The sequence below is a fragment of the Macaca mulatta genome, chromosome 11 (genome assembly GCF_049350105.2).
Source record: "Macaca mulatta isolate MMU2019108-1 chromosome 11, T2T-MMU8v2.0, whole genome shotgun sequence".
Lineage (NCBI taxonomy): Eukaryota > Metazoa > Chordata > Mammalia > Primates > Cercopithecidae > Macaca > Macaca mulatta.
Window position 1 is genome coordinate 140,061,982 of NC_133416.1, and position 13,229 is coordinate 140,075,210.

General features: G+C 50.1%; 1 protein-coding gene across 2 annotated transcripts in view; it reads left to right on the forward strand.

Annotated features, from left to right (window-relative positions):
* The window catches only part of PXMP2 (peroxisomal membrane protein 2), a 58,136-nt gene extending 47,909 nt beyond the window's left edge, over nt 1–10,227 (forward strand). The window contains exons 4-6 of one of the 2 annotated variants that reach the window (XM_077952383.1): nt 1,604–1,766; nt 6,456–6,575; nt 9,861–10,227. In XM_077952383.1, coding sequence (XP_077808509.1) covers nt 1,604–1,766; nt 6,456–6,575; nt 9,861–9,929 — 352 coding nt within the window. In that variant the 3' untranslated portion in view covers nt 9,930–10,227. The remainder of the gene's footprint in view (nt 1–1,603; nt 1,767–6,455; nt 6,576–9,860) is intronic. The other variant, NM_001261587.2, reaches the window with a different exon arrangement.
* The last annotated feature ends 3,002 nt before the right edge of the window (nt 10,228–13,229 follow it).

A 13,229-nucleotide genomic window follows, 5' to 3' on the forward strand; every position in this document is an offset into this window, starting at 1 on the left:
TCTTTTTGATTGGATGGGTGGGGGCGACTGTCTTAATTGGGCTGAGAGGCAAACTTGAGGGCAAGTAACTCAACTTAAAGTCAGACTTCAGGATTCAAAAACCCTGAAAGCGTCCTCGACTGGGCTCATGGAATAGGAAAACTGACTCCAATATGACCAATTAGTTTTTATTGTTATTTTCATAGTGTAAATATCCAGAAAAGAAATGCTTAGGTACCCTCAAAAATGTCCAGTTTCTGAACCACATTCTGAATTGCAAAAGCACAGTGATTCAAGAGTTTTACCAATTTAATCCACCCTGAGCTCTTGGCCAACAATAATGTTACAGATGGATTATTTGAAGTATTTTCCAACTACAGTGATTTTTTTTTTTTAATTCAGAATTCATGAAGATCATTTTTATGCTTACAAGCTTGCTAACTTGAATCATCATGGATTTTTCCATAATGTATTTAAAGCAGTAATCCCCCAAGAGGGGCGGGTGACAAGATCACCTAGCAGGCCTCATCCAAGTACAGTTTTCCCATCCCCAGGACTTCAGTCCCCTTCCCCACTGAGAATCCCTGCATAGGCCCCATCCCCAGGACTTCAGTCCCCTTCTCCACTGAGAATCCCTGCATAGGCCACATAACACCCTGTGACCGAGTGAGAAAACACACTGAGAACCACTTATTTAAAGACTGTCAACGTCACAAGTTGAAAGACCCCACTTTTTATTGCCAAATTTTATGGAACTGCAAGGCCTCTTGTCCCAGTAGATGTGACAGCTGGTTCCATTCTCTCCCAAGCACACAGGGGAATGATTAGTAGCAATGCACGCAAGCCAGAGTGCAGCACCAGGTCCCGCCCTTGCCAGTTAGCCTAGCGAGTTTGATGAAAAGCTCTACAACCAGGGACATGTCTGATGATTCATTACTGAGCACCTTCTCAAAGCCAGGCCCTGTTCTGGGCACTGCAGTGGACAGAAGACGTAGCCTGCTTTGGGGAGCCTGCCTTCTAGGGGTGAAGAGAGGCACAGACTAACCTAACAGATGAGATAAGGACAGTGCTAGGCAGAAAAGGAACTAGGGCCTGGAATAAAGAGTGTTAGCACAGGCATGCATGCGTGCTGGGACAACCCGGAAGTTGACAGTATGAGGGGCGCGAGCCACCATGGCTAGGCGGGGAAGCGCTGGGCACCGATTCCACAGCAGGGGGAGCGAGCCACCATGGCTAAGCGGGGAAGTGCTGGGCACCGATTCCACAGCAGGGGGAGCGAGCCACCATGGCTAGGCGGGGAAGCGCTGGGCACCAATTCCACAGCAGGGGGAGCGAGCCACCATGGCTAGGCGGGGAAGTGCTGAGCAGCAGAGTCCACAGCAGGGGGAGCGAGCCACCATGGCTAGGCAGGGAAGTGCTGAGCGCAGAGTCCAGCAGGAGCAAGTCTGGTCTGTTAGAACAACAGAGCGCCCCTGAAGCTGACTTGTCTGTACAGACCTGTGTGGCCAATACTGAGGGACATTAGGAAGCAGGGCTTAGGACCTGGGATTTGGGGGTGAAGCTAGACCAGAGAAGAGCACACCCAGAGAACCACAGCCTGGCTCACACCCCCCGGGGGCCTCAGATTCTTCTTCACAGGGCCGCTGAGTCACTTCTTCTACCTCTTCATGGAACACTGGATCCCTCCAGAGGTCCCCCTGGCAGGGCTCAGGAGGCTCCTCCTGGACCGCCTCGTCTTTGCACCGGCCTTCCTCATGTTGTTCTTCCTCATCATGAACTTTCTGGAGGTGGGTGTCTGCCGCAGCACTTACTGCAGCTCTTCGTTTAGCACAGGGATTCTTCACCTGACATTCCTGGCAGAGTTCAGAGGGTCTGCAAACTTTTCACTCAAATTGAAATTTTGCCTTTTCCTTTATGAATACAGGAAGCAAACGTCTAGTATTGATTGGCAGGACCTGTTTGTACCCAGTACAGTCACTTTATTTATTTATTTATTTATTTATTTATTTATTTAAAGGCAAGGTTTCACTCTGTCACCCAGGCTGCAGTGCAGTAGCACAATCACAGCCCACCGCAGCCTCAAACTCCTGGGTTCAAGCAATCCTCTTGCCTCAGCCTCCCAAGTAGCTGGGACTACATGTGTGTGCCACCACACACAGCTAATCAGATATTTTTATATCACATATTAGTTGTTACAGATATCTCGAAATATCATTTATGCTCATTACTACTTGGACCTGCCATTAGAGGTCTTGTCACTGTGTAAAGAAAAAACAGGCCGGGTGCAGTGACTCATGCCTGTAATCCCAGCACTTTGGGAGGCTGAGGCCGGTGGATCACCTGAGGTCAGGAGTTTGAGACCAGCCTGGTCAACATGGCGAAACCTCGTCTCTACTAAAAACTACAAAAATTAGCCAGGCATGGTGGTGGGCGCCTGTAATCCCAGCAACTTGGGAGGCTGAGGCAGGAGAATCGCTTGAAGCCGGGAGGCGGAGGTTGCAGTGAGCTGAGATTGCGCCATTGCACTCCAGCCTAGGTGACAGAGCAAGACTCTGTCTCAAAAAAAAAAAGAAAGAAAGAAACAGGGCCGGGTATAGTGGTGCACGCCTGTAATCCCAGCACTTTGTGAGGCCAAGGCCAGTGGATAGCTTGAGGCCAGGAGTTCGGGACCAGCCTGGGCAACATGGCAAAAACCAATCTCTCCAAAAATTAAAAAATGAGCCAGTGTGGTGATGTGCACCTGTAGTTCCAGCTATTCGGGAGGCTAAAGTGAGAGGATCCCTTGAGCCCAAGATGTGGAGGCTGCAGTGAGCAGAGATCGCGCCACTGCACTCCAGCCTGGGTAACAGAGCAAGACCCTGGTTCAAAAGACAAAATAAAAAAATAGAAATAAACACATTAGTCTGTCAAAATTTCTTCTGAATATTTTGATAACTGTGTTTCAGTATTACTGGTTCCTTTGTAGTCCTATTTTATTTATTTATTTATTTATTTATTTTTAATTATTATTTTTTTTGAGACAGAGTCTCACCCTGTTGCCCAGGCTGGAGTGCAGTGGCGTGATCTTGGCTCACTGCAGCCTCCACCTCCTGGGTGCAAATGATTCTCCTGCCTCAGCCTCCTGAGTAGCTGGGATTACAGGAGCCCGCCACCACACCCAGCTAAATTTTGTATTTTTAGTAGAGATGGGGTTTCACCATGTTGACCAGGCTTGTCTTGAACTCCTGACCTGATGATCCACCTGCCTCGGCCTCCCAGAGTGCTGGGATTATAGGTGTGACCCACTGCGCCTGGCCATATTTTATACATTATAAAACATGATTCTGAGAAGGGGGTCCACAGGCTTCACTAAACTGCCAAAGAGATCTGTGGCACAAGAAGTTTGAGACCCCTGATGATGACACAGAAGCCTGTGCAAGTTCTGGGCCTGGAGGTTCACCTACCGGCATAATCCCAGTTGGAATCCAACACGTGGGAGACGTGTTCACCTGCACTCAGCAGATGTGTCTGTTCTGACTGTCCCACCTTCCCCGATGACGAGCACCTTCAAATCCTCACCGTCTCTAGGAGCACTGGCCGGGTGGTGCTGTGTGTCTGAGACGTGTCACCTTCTTTTTTTTTTTTGAGACGGAGTCTCACTCTGTCGCCCAGGCTGGAGTACAGTGACGTAATCTAAGCTCACTGCAACCTCCGCCTCTTGGGTTCAAGCAATTCTCTGCCTCAGCCTCCGGAATAGCAGGGATTGCAGGTGCCCGCCACTACGCCCAGCTAATTTTTTTGTATTTTTAGTAGAGGCGGGGTTTCACCACCAGGTTGGTATTGAACTCCTGACCTCGTGATCCACCCGCCTCAGCCTCCCAAAGTGCTGGGATTACAGGTGTGAGCCACCGCACCCAGTGTCACCTTCTGTCCTGAAAGTAATTTGTTTTAACCAATCACTTCTCCATACAGAAGTTCTAAAGGTTCATGTATTCAAATATGACATTATTTTCCTTCATGCCTTTCCTTACAGGAAGATAACAGAAATATTCTCCTATACTTTCCTCTGGTATCCGTATGGTTTTACTTGTGTACAGTAGGAGACAGACGTCTGTATGGATTTTTCTACTTACATAGCAAATTTTCTCATTACCATTTATTGGGCAATCCCCAGTATTTTGAAATATTCTCATTTCCAGCTGTACCGGCAATTATCTGGACTCTTCGTTCTTTTGCTGGATTATTTTCTTTTTTTTGAAATGGAGTCTCACTCTGTCGCCGAGGCTGGAGTGCAGTGGTGCAGTCTCGGCTCACTGCAACCTCCACCTCTCGGGTTCAAGTGATTTTTATGCCTCAGCCTCCAGAGTAGCTAGGACAACAGGCGCCCACCACCATGCCCGGCTAATTTTTGTATTTTTAGTAGCAATGGGGTTCCTCTGTGTTGGCCAGGCTGGTCTCAACCTCAAGTGATATGCCCACCTTAGCATTACAGGTGTAAGCCACCGCACCCAGCTTTCCCCCTTACTTTAAACAAGAAAATATTTAAGCATTTCTTTAAAATTTTTTATTAGTTTGTATATACTTAGAGGGTACGAGTGCAAATTTCTTATGTGACTGTGCTGTGGTGACGTCTGAGCTTTCAGTTCCCATCACCCAAGTAGTCAGTGGTGATTTTCAACCCTCCTGCCCTTGCCACCTTTTCAAGTCTCTGGTGTCTGTTATTTCCCTCTGTTGGTCCATGTGTACCCACTGTTTAAACCCCACTTATGAGTGAGAACATCTCCTGAGGCAGGAAGGTCACTTGAGCCCAGGATGTCGAAACCAGCCTGGGCAACAGGTGAGACCCCTTCTCTACAAAAAAATTAAAAATCAAAGGGTTGTGTTGGCACATGCCTGTAGTCCCAGCTACTCAGGAGGCTGAGACTGAGGCTTGATGCCAGGAGGTTGAGGCTGAGTGAGCCGTGATCGCACCCACTGCACTCCAGCTGGCGTGGGCAACAGAGTGGAGACGGCGAGACCCTATCTGGAAAAACAAAAGCGGGAACAAGCAGTGTTTGACTTTCCATTGGTGAGTTGTTTCGCTTGCGATAATGGCCCCTGGTTCAGTCTGTGTCACTGCAAAAGACATGCGCCTTTTTTTTTTTTTTTTTGACACAGAGTCTTGCTGTTTTGTCCAGGCTGGAGTGTAGTGGTGCAATCTCATCTCACTGCAACCTCCGCCCCCCAGGTTCAACAATTTTCCTGCCTCAGCCTCCCAAAGTGCTGGGATTACAGGCTTGAGCCACCGTGCCCGGCCGACCTTTTTTTTTTTTTGAGGCAGAGTTTCACTGTGTTAGCCAGGGTGGAGTGCAGTGGCGCGATCTCGGCTCACCACAACCTCTGCCTCCCAGGTTCAAGTGATTCTCCTGCCTCAGCCTCCTGAGTAGCTGGGATTACAGGCACACGCCACCACGCTCGACTAATTTTTGTTTTTTTTTTAGTAGAAACCGGGTTTCACTGTGTTGGTCAGGCTGGTCTCAAACTCCTGACCTCGTGATCCGCCCGCCTCAGCCTCCCAAAGTGCTGAGATTCCAGGCATGAGCCACCGCGCCTGGCCACTTGACTTTTTAATAATAGTCATTCTGACTGGCGTGAGGTGGTATCTCTTTGTGGTTTTAATTTGCATTTCTCTGATGATTAGTGATGTTGAATATTTTTTCATATGTTTCTTGGCCACTTGTTTTTCTTCTTTTGAAAAATGTTCATGTCCTTTGCCCAGTTTTTTAATGAGGTTATTCATTTCTTTCTTGTTAAGTTGTGTGAGTTCCTCGTAGATTCTGGATAACAGCCCTTTGTAGGATGCATAATATGCATATATTTTTTCCCATGCTGTAGATTATCTGTTGATTGTTTCTTTTGCTGTGCAGAAGCTTTTTTGTTTAATGAAGTCCTGTTTGTCTGTTTTTGGTTTTGCTGTATTTGCTTTTGAGAACTTAGTCACAAATTCTTTGTCTTTGGCTGACGTCCAGAGGAGTTGCTCCTAGGATCTTCATGGTTTCAGGGCTTGGGTGCAGGTCTTGAATCCACCAGCTGACATTTAGAATCAACTTTCCGGGGTCCTTTTTTTTTTCCCGTAACTCCTAACAAGTTTTGATTGGAAAGACATCGACTTTGGAGGTTATTTGGGAGGAACTGACAGCATAGCTCTGAGTAGCAGTTCTGGTGCCCAGGGCCAGCCTTGGGAGTCACCTCCTCCAGTTGTCCTCAAGGAGTGATGGGCCGGGACACACATCACCCCCAGCGTGAGCAGGCTGCTGTCTGGCATCTCACTGATCATTTTCCATCTTACTGGTTGGCTCCTTAGAGCCGCAGTGCTGAGTACACGTGTGTGCTGTCTGCATACACACAGAACAAAACCCAATAGCAGTTTAAAAACCATCACGTTAGGGTTTGGGTGCCCGGAATTCAGTTCTGATGGGCAGTGAGATTGTTCACCACCTGCCTTCCCTCCTTTGCAGGGGAAAGACGCCTCAGCCTTTGCTACCAAGATGAGGGGGGGCTTCTGGCCAGCGCTAAGGATGAACTGGAGGGTGTGGACGCCAGTGCAGTTCATCAACATCAACTACATCCCTCTGAAGGTAAGGGCCACGGGGCTCAGCCTCTGCCAACATTACTTTCTGTCAGCATTTTCCTTCCTTCCTTCCTTCCTTCCTTCCTTCTTTCTTTCCCCTTCCCCTCTCTTTTTTCTTTTCTTTTTCTTTTTCTTTCTCTTTTTCTTTTTTGTTTTCTTTTCTCCTCTTTCTGCTGTAGTTTCCACTGGACTTGGTTTCACCATGTCTAGACTCCTCAGCCAGCCTTGGATTTTGCCCGTGACCCTGAATCATTGCTAGTTCTGGATTCAGGAAGCAACACACAAGGGTGTCCAGAGTGGGTGTCTTTGCCTCTTCCGTTTGTTCAGCAAATTCTCATTAAAAGCCCCCATGCCAGGGATGCCCTTGAGTTTCCTAGTCTTTGAAACATTCCCAGTTCCAGGAGTGTACATTCAGGCAACTTGAATCTATGCTCCTGGGTTGCAGTCCTCAAACTCAACCCAAATAAACTCTAGTTATACTTAGAAAAAAAAGACCGTCACAGTAGCTCACGCCTGTAATCCCAAAACTATGGGAGGCTGAGGCGGCCAAATCACTTGAAGCCGGGAGTTCGAGACCAGCCTGGCCAACATAGCAAAAACCCCATCTCTACTAAAAATACAAAAGTTAGCTGGGCATGGTGGCAGGTGCCTGTAGTCCCAGCTACTCAGTGGGCTGAGGCACAAGAATCACTTGAACCTGGGAGACGGAGGTTGGAGTGAGCTGAGATTGCACCACTGCACTCCAGCCTGGGCAACAGAGTAAGACCCTGTCTCAAAAAATAAATAAAATGTTAAAAAGAAACAAAGCATTCGTGGTCCCTGGGCTCATGAATTACAGCTGAGCCTGAAGGCAGGCACTGTGCGGCCATGGGTCCTGCCGCTGACCTGGAAGGGCTGCCTCACCTGGACGAGGGGTGGGCCTGTCCAGATGCAGAGTGAAGACCTTCTGGGGAAACTGAGCGTTTCCGCTATCCTGTGCATGAAGGAGCTGCTGTGGGGACTGAGTCAAAGGTGTCAGATTGGGGCTGGGCTGGTGGAGGGAGGCTGGAGCCCCAGGCTCTGCCACGGGGATCAAGTGTCTTTATGCACAGCCAGGGTCCCCAGGACCACTCCCACACTGGGAGGATGGGGTGCAGCGCCCCCTGCAGCATGGCAGGACACCCCAGGATGCTGCAGGAGGAGGCCTGGCAGAGTCTGCAGGAGCCACGTGCTTCCCTCCCCCACAAGGTGTGCCGCCCATCAGGGTTTTACTGGCACTCGTGGGCAGGCATCCCTGCCTGCTGCCCCAAAGCTCCAGACCCCTAGAAAGACAGCAGCTGTGTCGAGCCCGCGTTGTTGGTGCAAACAGTCCAGACACAGGGCCCTTCTGGGAAAGGTGGGTACCATCCCAGCCCAGGCTGCCGCTAGGGAGGACCTGGACAGGCCTGCAGTGGCTGGATCTCAGCTATAGAGAGCCTTCCTGCATTAGCACCAGCTCTGAGCCCTGCCCAGGAGGGAGGAGAGGACCAGGGTGACCCCCGAGGGAGAGGAGGGAGGCGGCCCAGTGTGCACACACACTGCACACACCACAAACACACACACCAGGAAGCAGCAGGAAAACAGGGGCGCACATAGACAGGACAAAGAGGCGGTTCACCCTTAGCCAAAGTTGCCAGGAGTTAAAGCAAAATAAAAACAAAATTTCCTTTGGCTTTAACAGTGGCCCTTCCCAGAGCAATTTCAGCTCCATGGGGCTGAAGCCAGATTGCTTTGAAGAGTGGGTGGGAATTATTTTAAAACTCACAAGTCTAGAACATGATCTCAAAGTTTGTGGAGACCAGGCATGGTGGCTCATACCTGTAATCCCAGAACTTTGAGAGGCCGAAGCAGAAGGATCACTTGAAGCCAGGAGTTTGAGACCAGTCTGGGCAACATAGTGAGACCCCATCTCTATTTTATAAAAATGAATTTGAAAAAGTTTGAGAGGAGGTGAGGAGAAGCAATGGAAGAAGGCTGGGTGGCGGAGGGGGTTCTGACACTCAAGAGATGCGGACGTGGTGGGTGCAGACGTGAAGCTGCTTGTGGGATGGGCAAACACCCATGTCCAGAAAGAGCGGCTCTGCGGGGTCCCCTAAGGAGGCAGGTGGATGCGAGTCCCCCGCACGCTCACCGTGGTGCTTGGGACAGAGGCCCCACCCTCTGTGATGACAGAGGAGAGAGAAAGGAACAGCTGAGCGGAGAGGAGAGTGGGACATCCTGCCTCAAGCCCCTATGTGCCTCTCCTCTGGAGGGCCAGGGGCTGGGACTGAGGGGAGAGGAAGCCAGGTGGGCATTGTGAGGGGATACAGAAGGGGCAAGTTTGGCCACATGGAGGATGGGAGAGCACGCTGACTGCAGGAACAAAGACTTCTGGGCAGAGGGGCCTGGAGCTTGTCCAGCTGTGGTCAGCATCTGGGGAGGTGAGAAGGCAGGAAGGATAAAGAATTTTCCAGGGAGTGTGACTGAAGAACAGTAGGCTAAGGAAGCTATAGCCATAGGCCACCGGTTCTTGGGAATTTAGAGAAGGAAGTAGAGACAGGTGAGAAGACAGACTGGCCGGGAGCATGGAGGATCTGGGATGGAAGAGGGGAAAGCCAGGAAGCTGCGCCTCTGAGCAGCATGGGGGCAGAGTTGCCATCCTAGGTGTGTGCAGGTGGGTGAAGAAGCGGCATTCATTCAGCAAGCGTTTCCTGAGCAGTGGCTGTGTGCCGTGCTGCCAGACTCGGGGACGCGGTGACTAACCAGACAGACAGGCTGCTACTTTCATAGCACCACATGCCAGGGAGAGACAGCACCGGGCCAGGGAATTCTGGGGCAGGGTGAAGCTGCTGAGTCACCAAAGCAGGGCAGTGGGATGGCGATGGTTAGAGAGTAGGGAAGGTCTGGGGCCCCTCCCCTGTTCGTCAGCTGTGTCCCCCGAGGAGGATGCAGCCACCTGCATGATGGCTGGTCCTGGAGTGAGAGAGGCCGAACCAGGAGCTAAGGTGTGCAGTGAAGTGGGAAAAAGGAGCGTGACTTGGCTTTGGGATTCCTGGGCCGCTGTAGCCTGTGAACACTGTAACTAGGGGACCATTTTTCTTCTCCACTCTTCTCTGCTAGGGGCCTAGCACAGCGTTTGGTACAAACAGAGGCTCAGTAAATGCAGTAATGGATGGGTGGTTGGACCAGCCGACAACCCGTTCAAACGGGTAAACGAATGACTGGGTGACTGAGGCTCGATAACTGGCCACGGCCTCCCACTGACCGTGGTCCATCGGACTGTTCTTTTTGGCAGTTCCGGGTGCTCTTCGCCAACCTGGCAGCTCTGTTCTGGTATGCCTACCTGGCCTCCCTGGGGAAGTGACGACCGCTGGGAGAACATCAGATGCACTGTGGACGTGGGTCTGGGGGTCTTACCTGCCCAGCGAGAGCAGAACCAACCCAGTCAGGACGTCACTGCCTCTAAATCAGGTGATTCAAGATGCCCGAAAATGATGGATAGAGAAACAGAAATCTCTTAATGTCAGAACCTTGTGTTTTAAAAAGGCAGTCGCTGACTTCAGCTGGTGCTGCCCCAGAAACTTAACATTTAGTAGAGGCAATTTCAATTGTTACTGTGGACCGAATTAGGATCACAATAAACAATAATGTAGGCTCTTCAATGGTGACTTTAATCTCTCAGAACAATTGCTGTTGCTTTGAAAGAAATGCATAGCCAGATTTTTTTAAATTTTCGTGTGTGTGGTACGACACATAAAACAGAAAATTTACCACGTAGCTGGTCGTGGTGGCTCATGCCTGTCATCCCAGTACTTTGGAGGCAGAGGCAGGAAGATTGCTTGAGGCCAGGAATTTGAGACCAGCCTGGGCAACACAGTGAGACCTCATTTCTACAAGAAAAAAAAAAAAATACACACACACACACCCCTGGGACATCTTCCTGCCGCAGCCTCCCAAGTAGCTAGGATTATAAGTTCTCACCATCACACCCAGCCACACCTGGCTGTGTTTTTTTTTTTTTGTAGAGATGGGGTCTTCCTGTGTTGCCCAGGCTGGTCTTTGAATTCCTGGGATTACAGGTGGGAGCAACTGCACTGGGGCTCTTTCCTTTTTTTTTTTTTTTGAGACGGAGTCTCGCCCTGTCACCCAGGCTGGAGTGCAATGGCGCAATCTCAGCTTACTGCAACCTCTGCCTCCTGGGTTCAAGAGATTTCTCCCGTCTCAGCCTCCCGAGTAGCTAGGATTACAGGTGTGCACCACCATGCCCGGCTAATTTTGTGTGTCTTTAGTAGAGAAGGGGTTTTGCCATGTTGGCCAGGCTGGTCTTAAACTCCTGACTTCTGCCTTGGCCTCCCGAAGTGCTGGGATTACAGGCATGAACCACCATACCCGGCCCTCTTTCCTTTTAAAAAAGGCTGACTTTTGATTGTCCTTAAGATTCTTTAAGAAAAAAATAAAAATAGGCCAGGCTCGGTGGTTTACCCCTGTAATCCCAGCACTTTGGGAGGCTGAGGCAGACGGATCACTTGAGGTCAGGAGTTCAAGACCAGCCTGGCCAACATAGTGAAACCCTATCTCTACCAAAAATATAAAAAATTAGCAGCCGGGCGCAGTGGCTCACGCCTGTAATCCCAGCACTTTGGGAGGCCAAGGCAGGCAGATCACGAGGTCAAGAAGTCGAGGCCATCCTGGCTAACATGGTGAAACCTTGTCTCTACTAAAAATACAAAAATTAGCCGGGCGTGGTGGCGGGTGCCTGTAATCACAGCTACTCGGGAGGCTGAGGCAGGAGAACAGCTTGAACCTGGGAGGCAGAGGTTGCAGTGAGCCAAGATCACTCCACTGCGCTCCAGCCTGGTGACAGAGCGAGACTCCGTCTTAAAAAAAAAAAAATTAACTGGGTGTGATGGTGCACGCCTGTAATCCCAGCTACTTGGGAGGAGGCCGAGGCAGGAGAATCACTTGAACTGGGAAGGCAGAGGTTGCAGTGAGCCAAGATCATGCCACTGCACCCCAGCCTGGGCGACAGAGTGAGGCTGTCTCAAAAAAATATATAAATAAAATAAAAAATAAACATAGGGCTGGGTGCAGTTGCTCACACCTATAATCCCAGCACTTTTCAAGCCCGAGGCAGGCAGATTACGTGAGGTCAGGAGTTTGAAACTAGCCTGGCCAACATGGTGAAACCCCCTCTCTACTAAGAAATAATAAAATAAAAATTAAAAACTTAAAAGGCTGAAACATTCCCGTGTGCATGGACTGCATTTTGCCTCTCCGTCTGTCCGTCAGTGGCTAGACCGTTTCTAGCTCCCAGGTGCCGTGAAGGATGTGGCGGTGAAGACGGCGGCACTAATGCCTGCTCATGTCCTGCTTGCCGCGGGTTTTCAAAGAACTGCTCTTTCAGTTCAGAATATTTAAGGTGGGGCCGTTCCCAAAGGAAGCTTAGGGCATTTGCAAAAGTAACAGATGCTCTTGCAATTGATGCGGAAGGTGACAATTCTGACTGTCCCTCTAACTTGCCACTTCCCAGTGAGTCCCACCCCGCTGCCATGACGGAGGATTAAGAACCTGGATCTCCAAGCAGATTCTGGGTTAGAATCCAGAGATCACAGTACTGACACCGCTCAGGGTTGCTTTGTGCCAGACCTCTTCTGAGAGCTGCGCAGGGTTGGCATTATGCATCCTGCAGCATCCCGGAGGGAGGTGCCATTGTTTTCTCTGCTCCACATGTGGGGAATGCAAGACCCCTCAGCTAGCAAGAGACGAGTCCTGATTCAGAGGCAGTCAGCCAGGTCCTCAGCCACCGTCTTTACCACCTCATCACAGGGCATCAGAGTGTCACGGCAAGGCAAGGTCAAGAGAATTCACTGGAGAAGATTTCGCATGATGTTATGTGGCTCACCACAGCCCACATCCGGTCAGTTGGCTGAACACCCCTTTACTGAGTACTGTCAGGCACACAGGGGAGAGCGGAGACCGGCAGCTTTTAGTTTCACCCTCTTGAATAGTCATCAGAAAACAGGCTTTTTTTTTTTTTGAAGCGGAGTCTCGCGCTGTCGCCCAGGCTGGAGTGCAGTGGCGTGATCTCGGCTTACTGCAAGCTCCGCCTGCCATGTTCACACCATTCTCCTGCCTCAGCCTCCCGAGTAGCTGGGACTACAGGCGCCGCCACCATGCCCGGCTAATTTTTTGTATTTTTAGTAGAGACGGGGTTTCATCGTGTTAGCCAGGATGGTCTCAACCTCCTGACCTCAGGATCCGCCTGCCTCGGCCTCCCAAAGTGCTGCGATTACAGACGTGAACCACCGCGCCCCACAGAAAACAGGCATTTGTGAGTGGTTAAATGATCTGGCAATAGTTCGAGGAAGAAAAGCACTTCTTCCTATACGTAGGTCTGAGTGCCTTGAACAAATCATATTTTAATTATATTTGAACAAAATGAATCCATAAGAAAGCCTATAAAACTGCACTGAGTTGGAGTACCAGAATTCGTCACGTGTCACCCTAGGACCTCTTTCCCTCCAAGCATGCCATCCCTTGACCCTTTTTATTGAAATGAGATGGTAATGGAAGGACTTCAAGAAGCAAAAACAGTCTCTTGAGACAGAGGAAAGGGTTTCTTTACTTCCTAAGGAACGTAGTGCCTGCAATGCCCAGATATGAC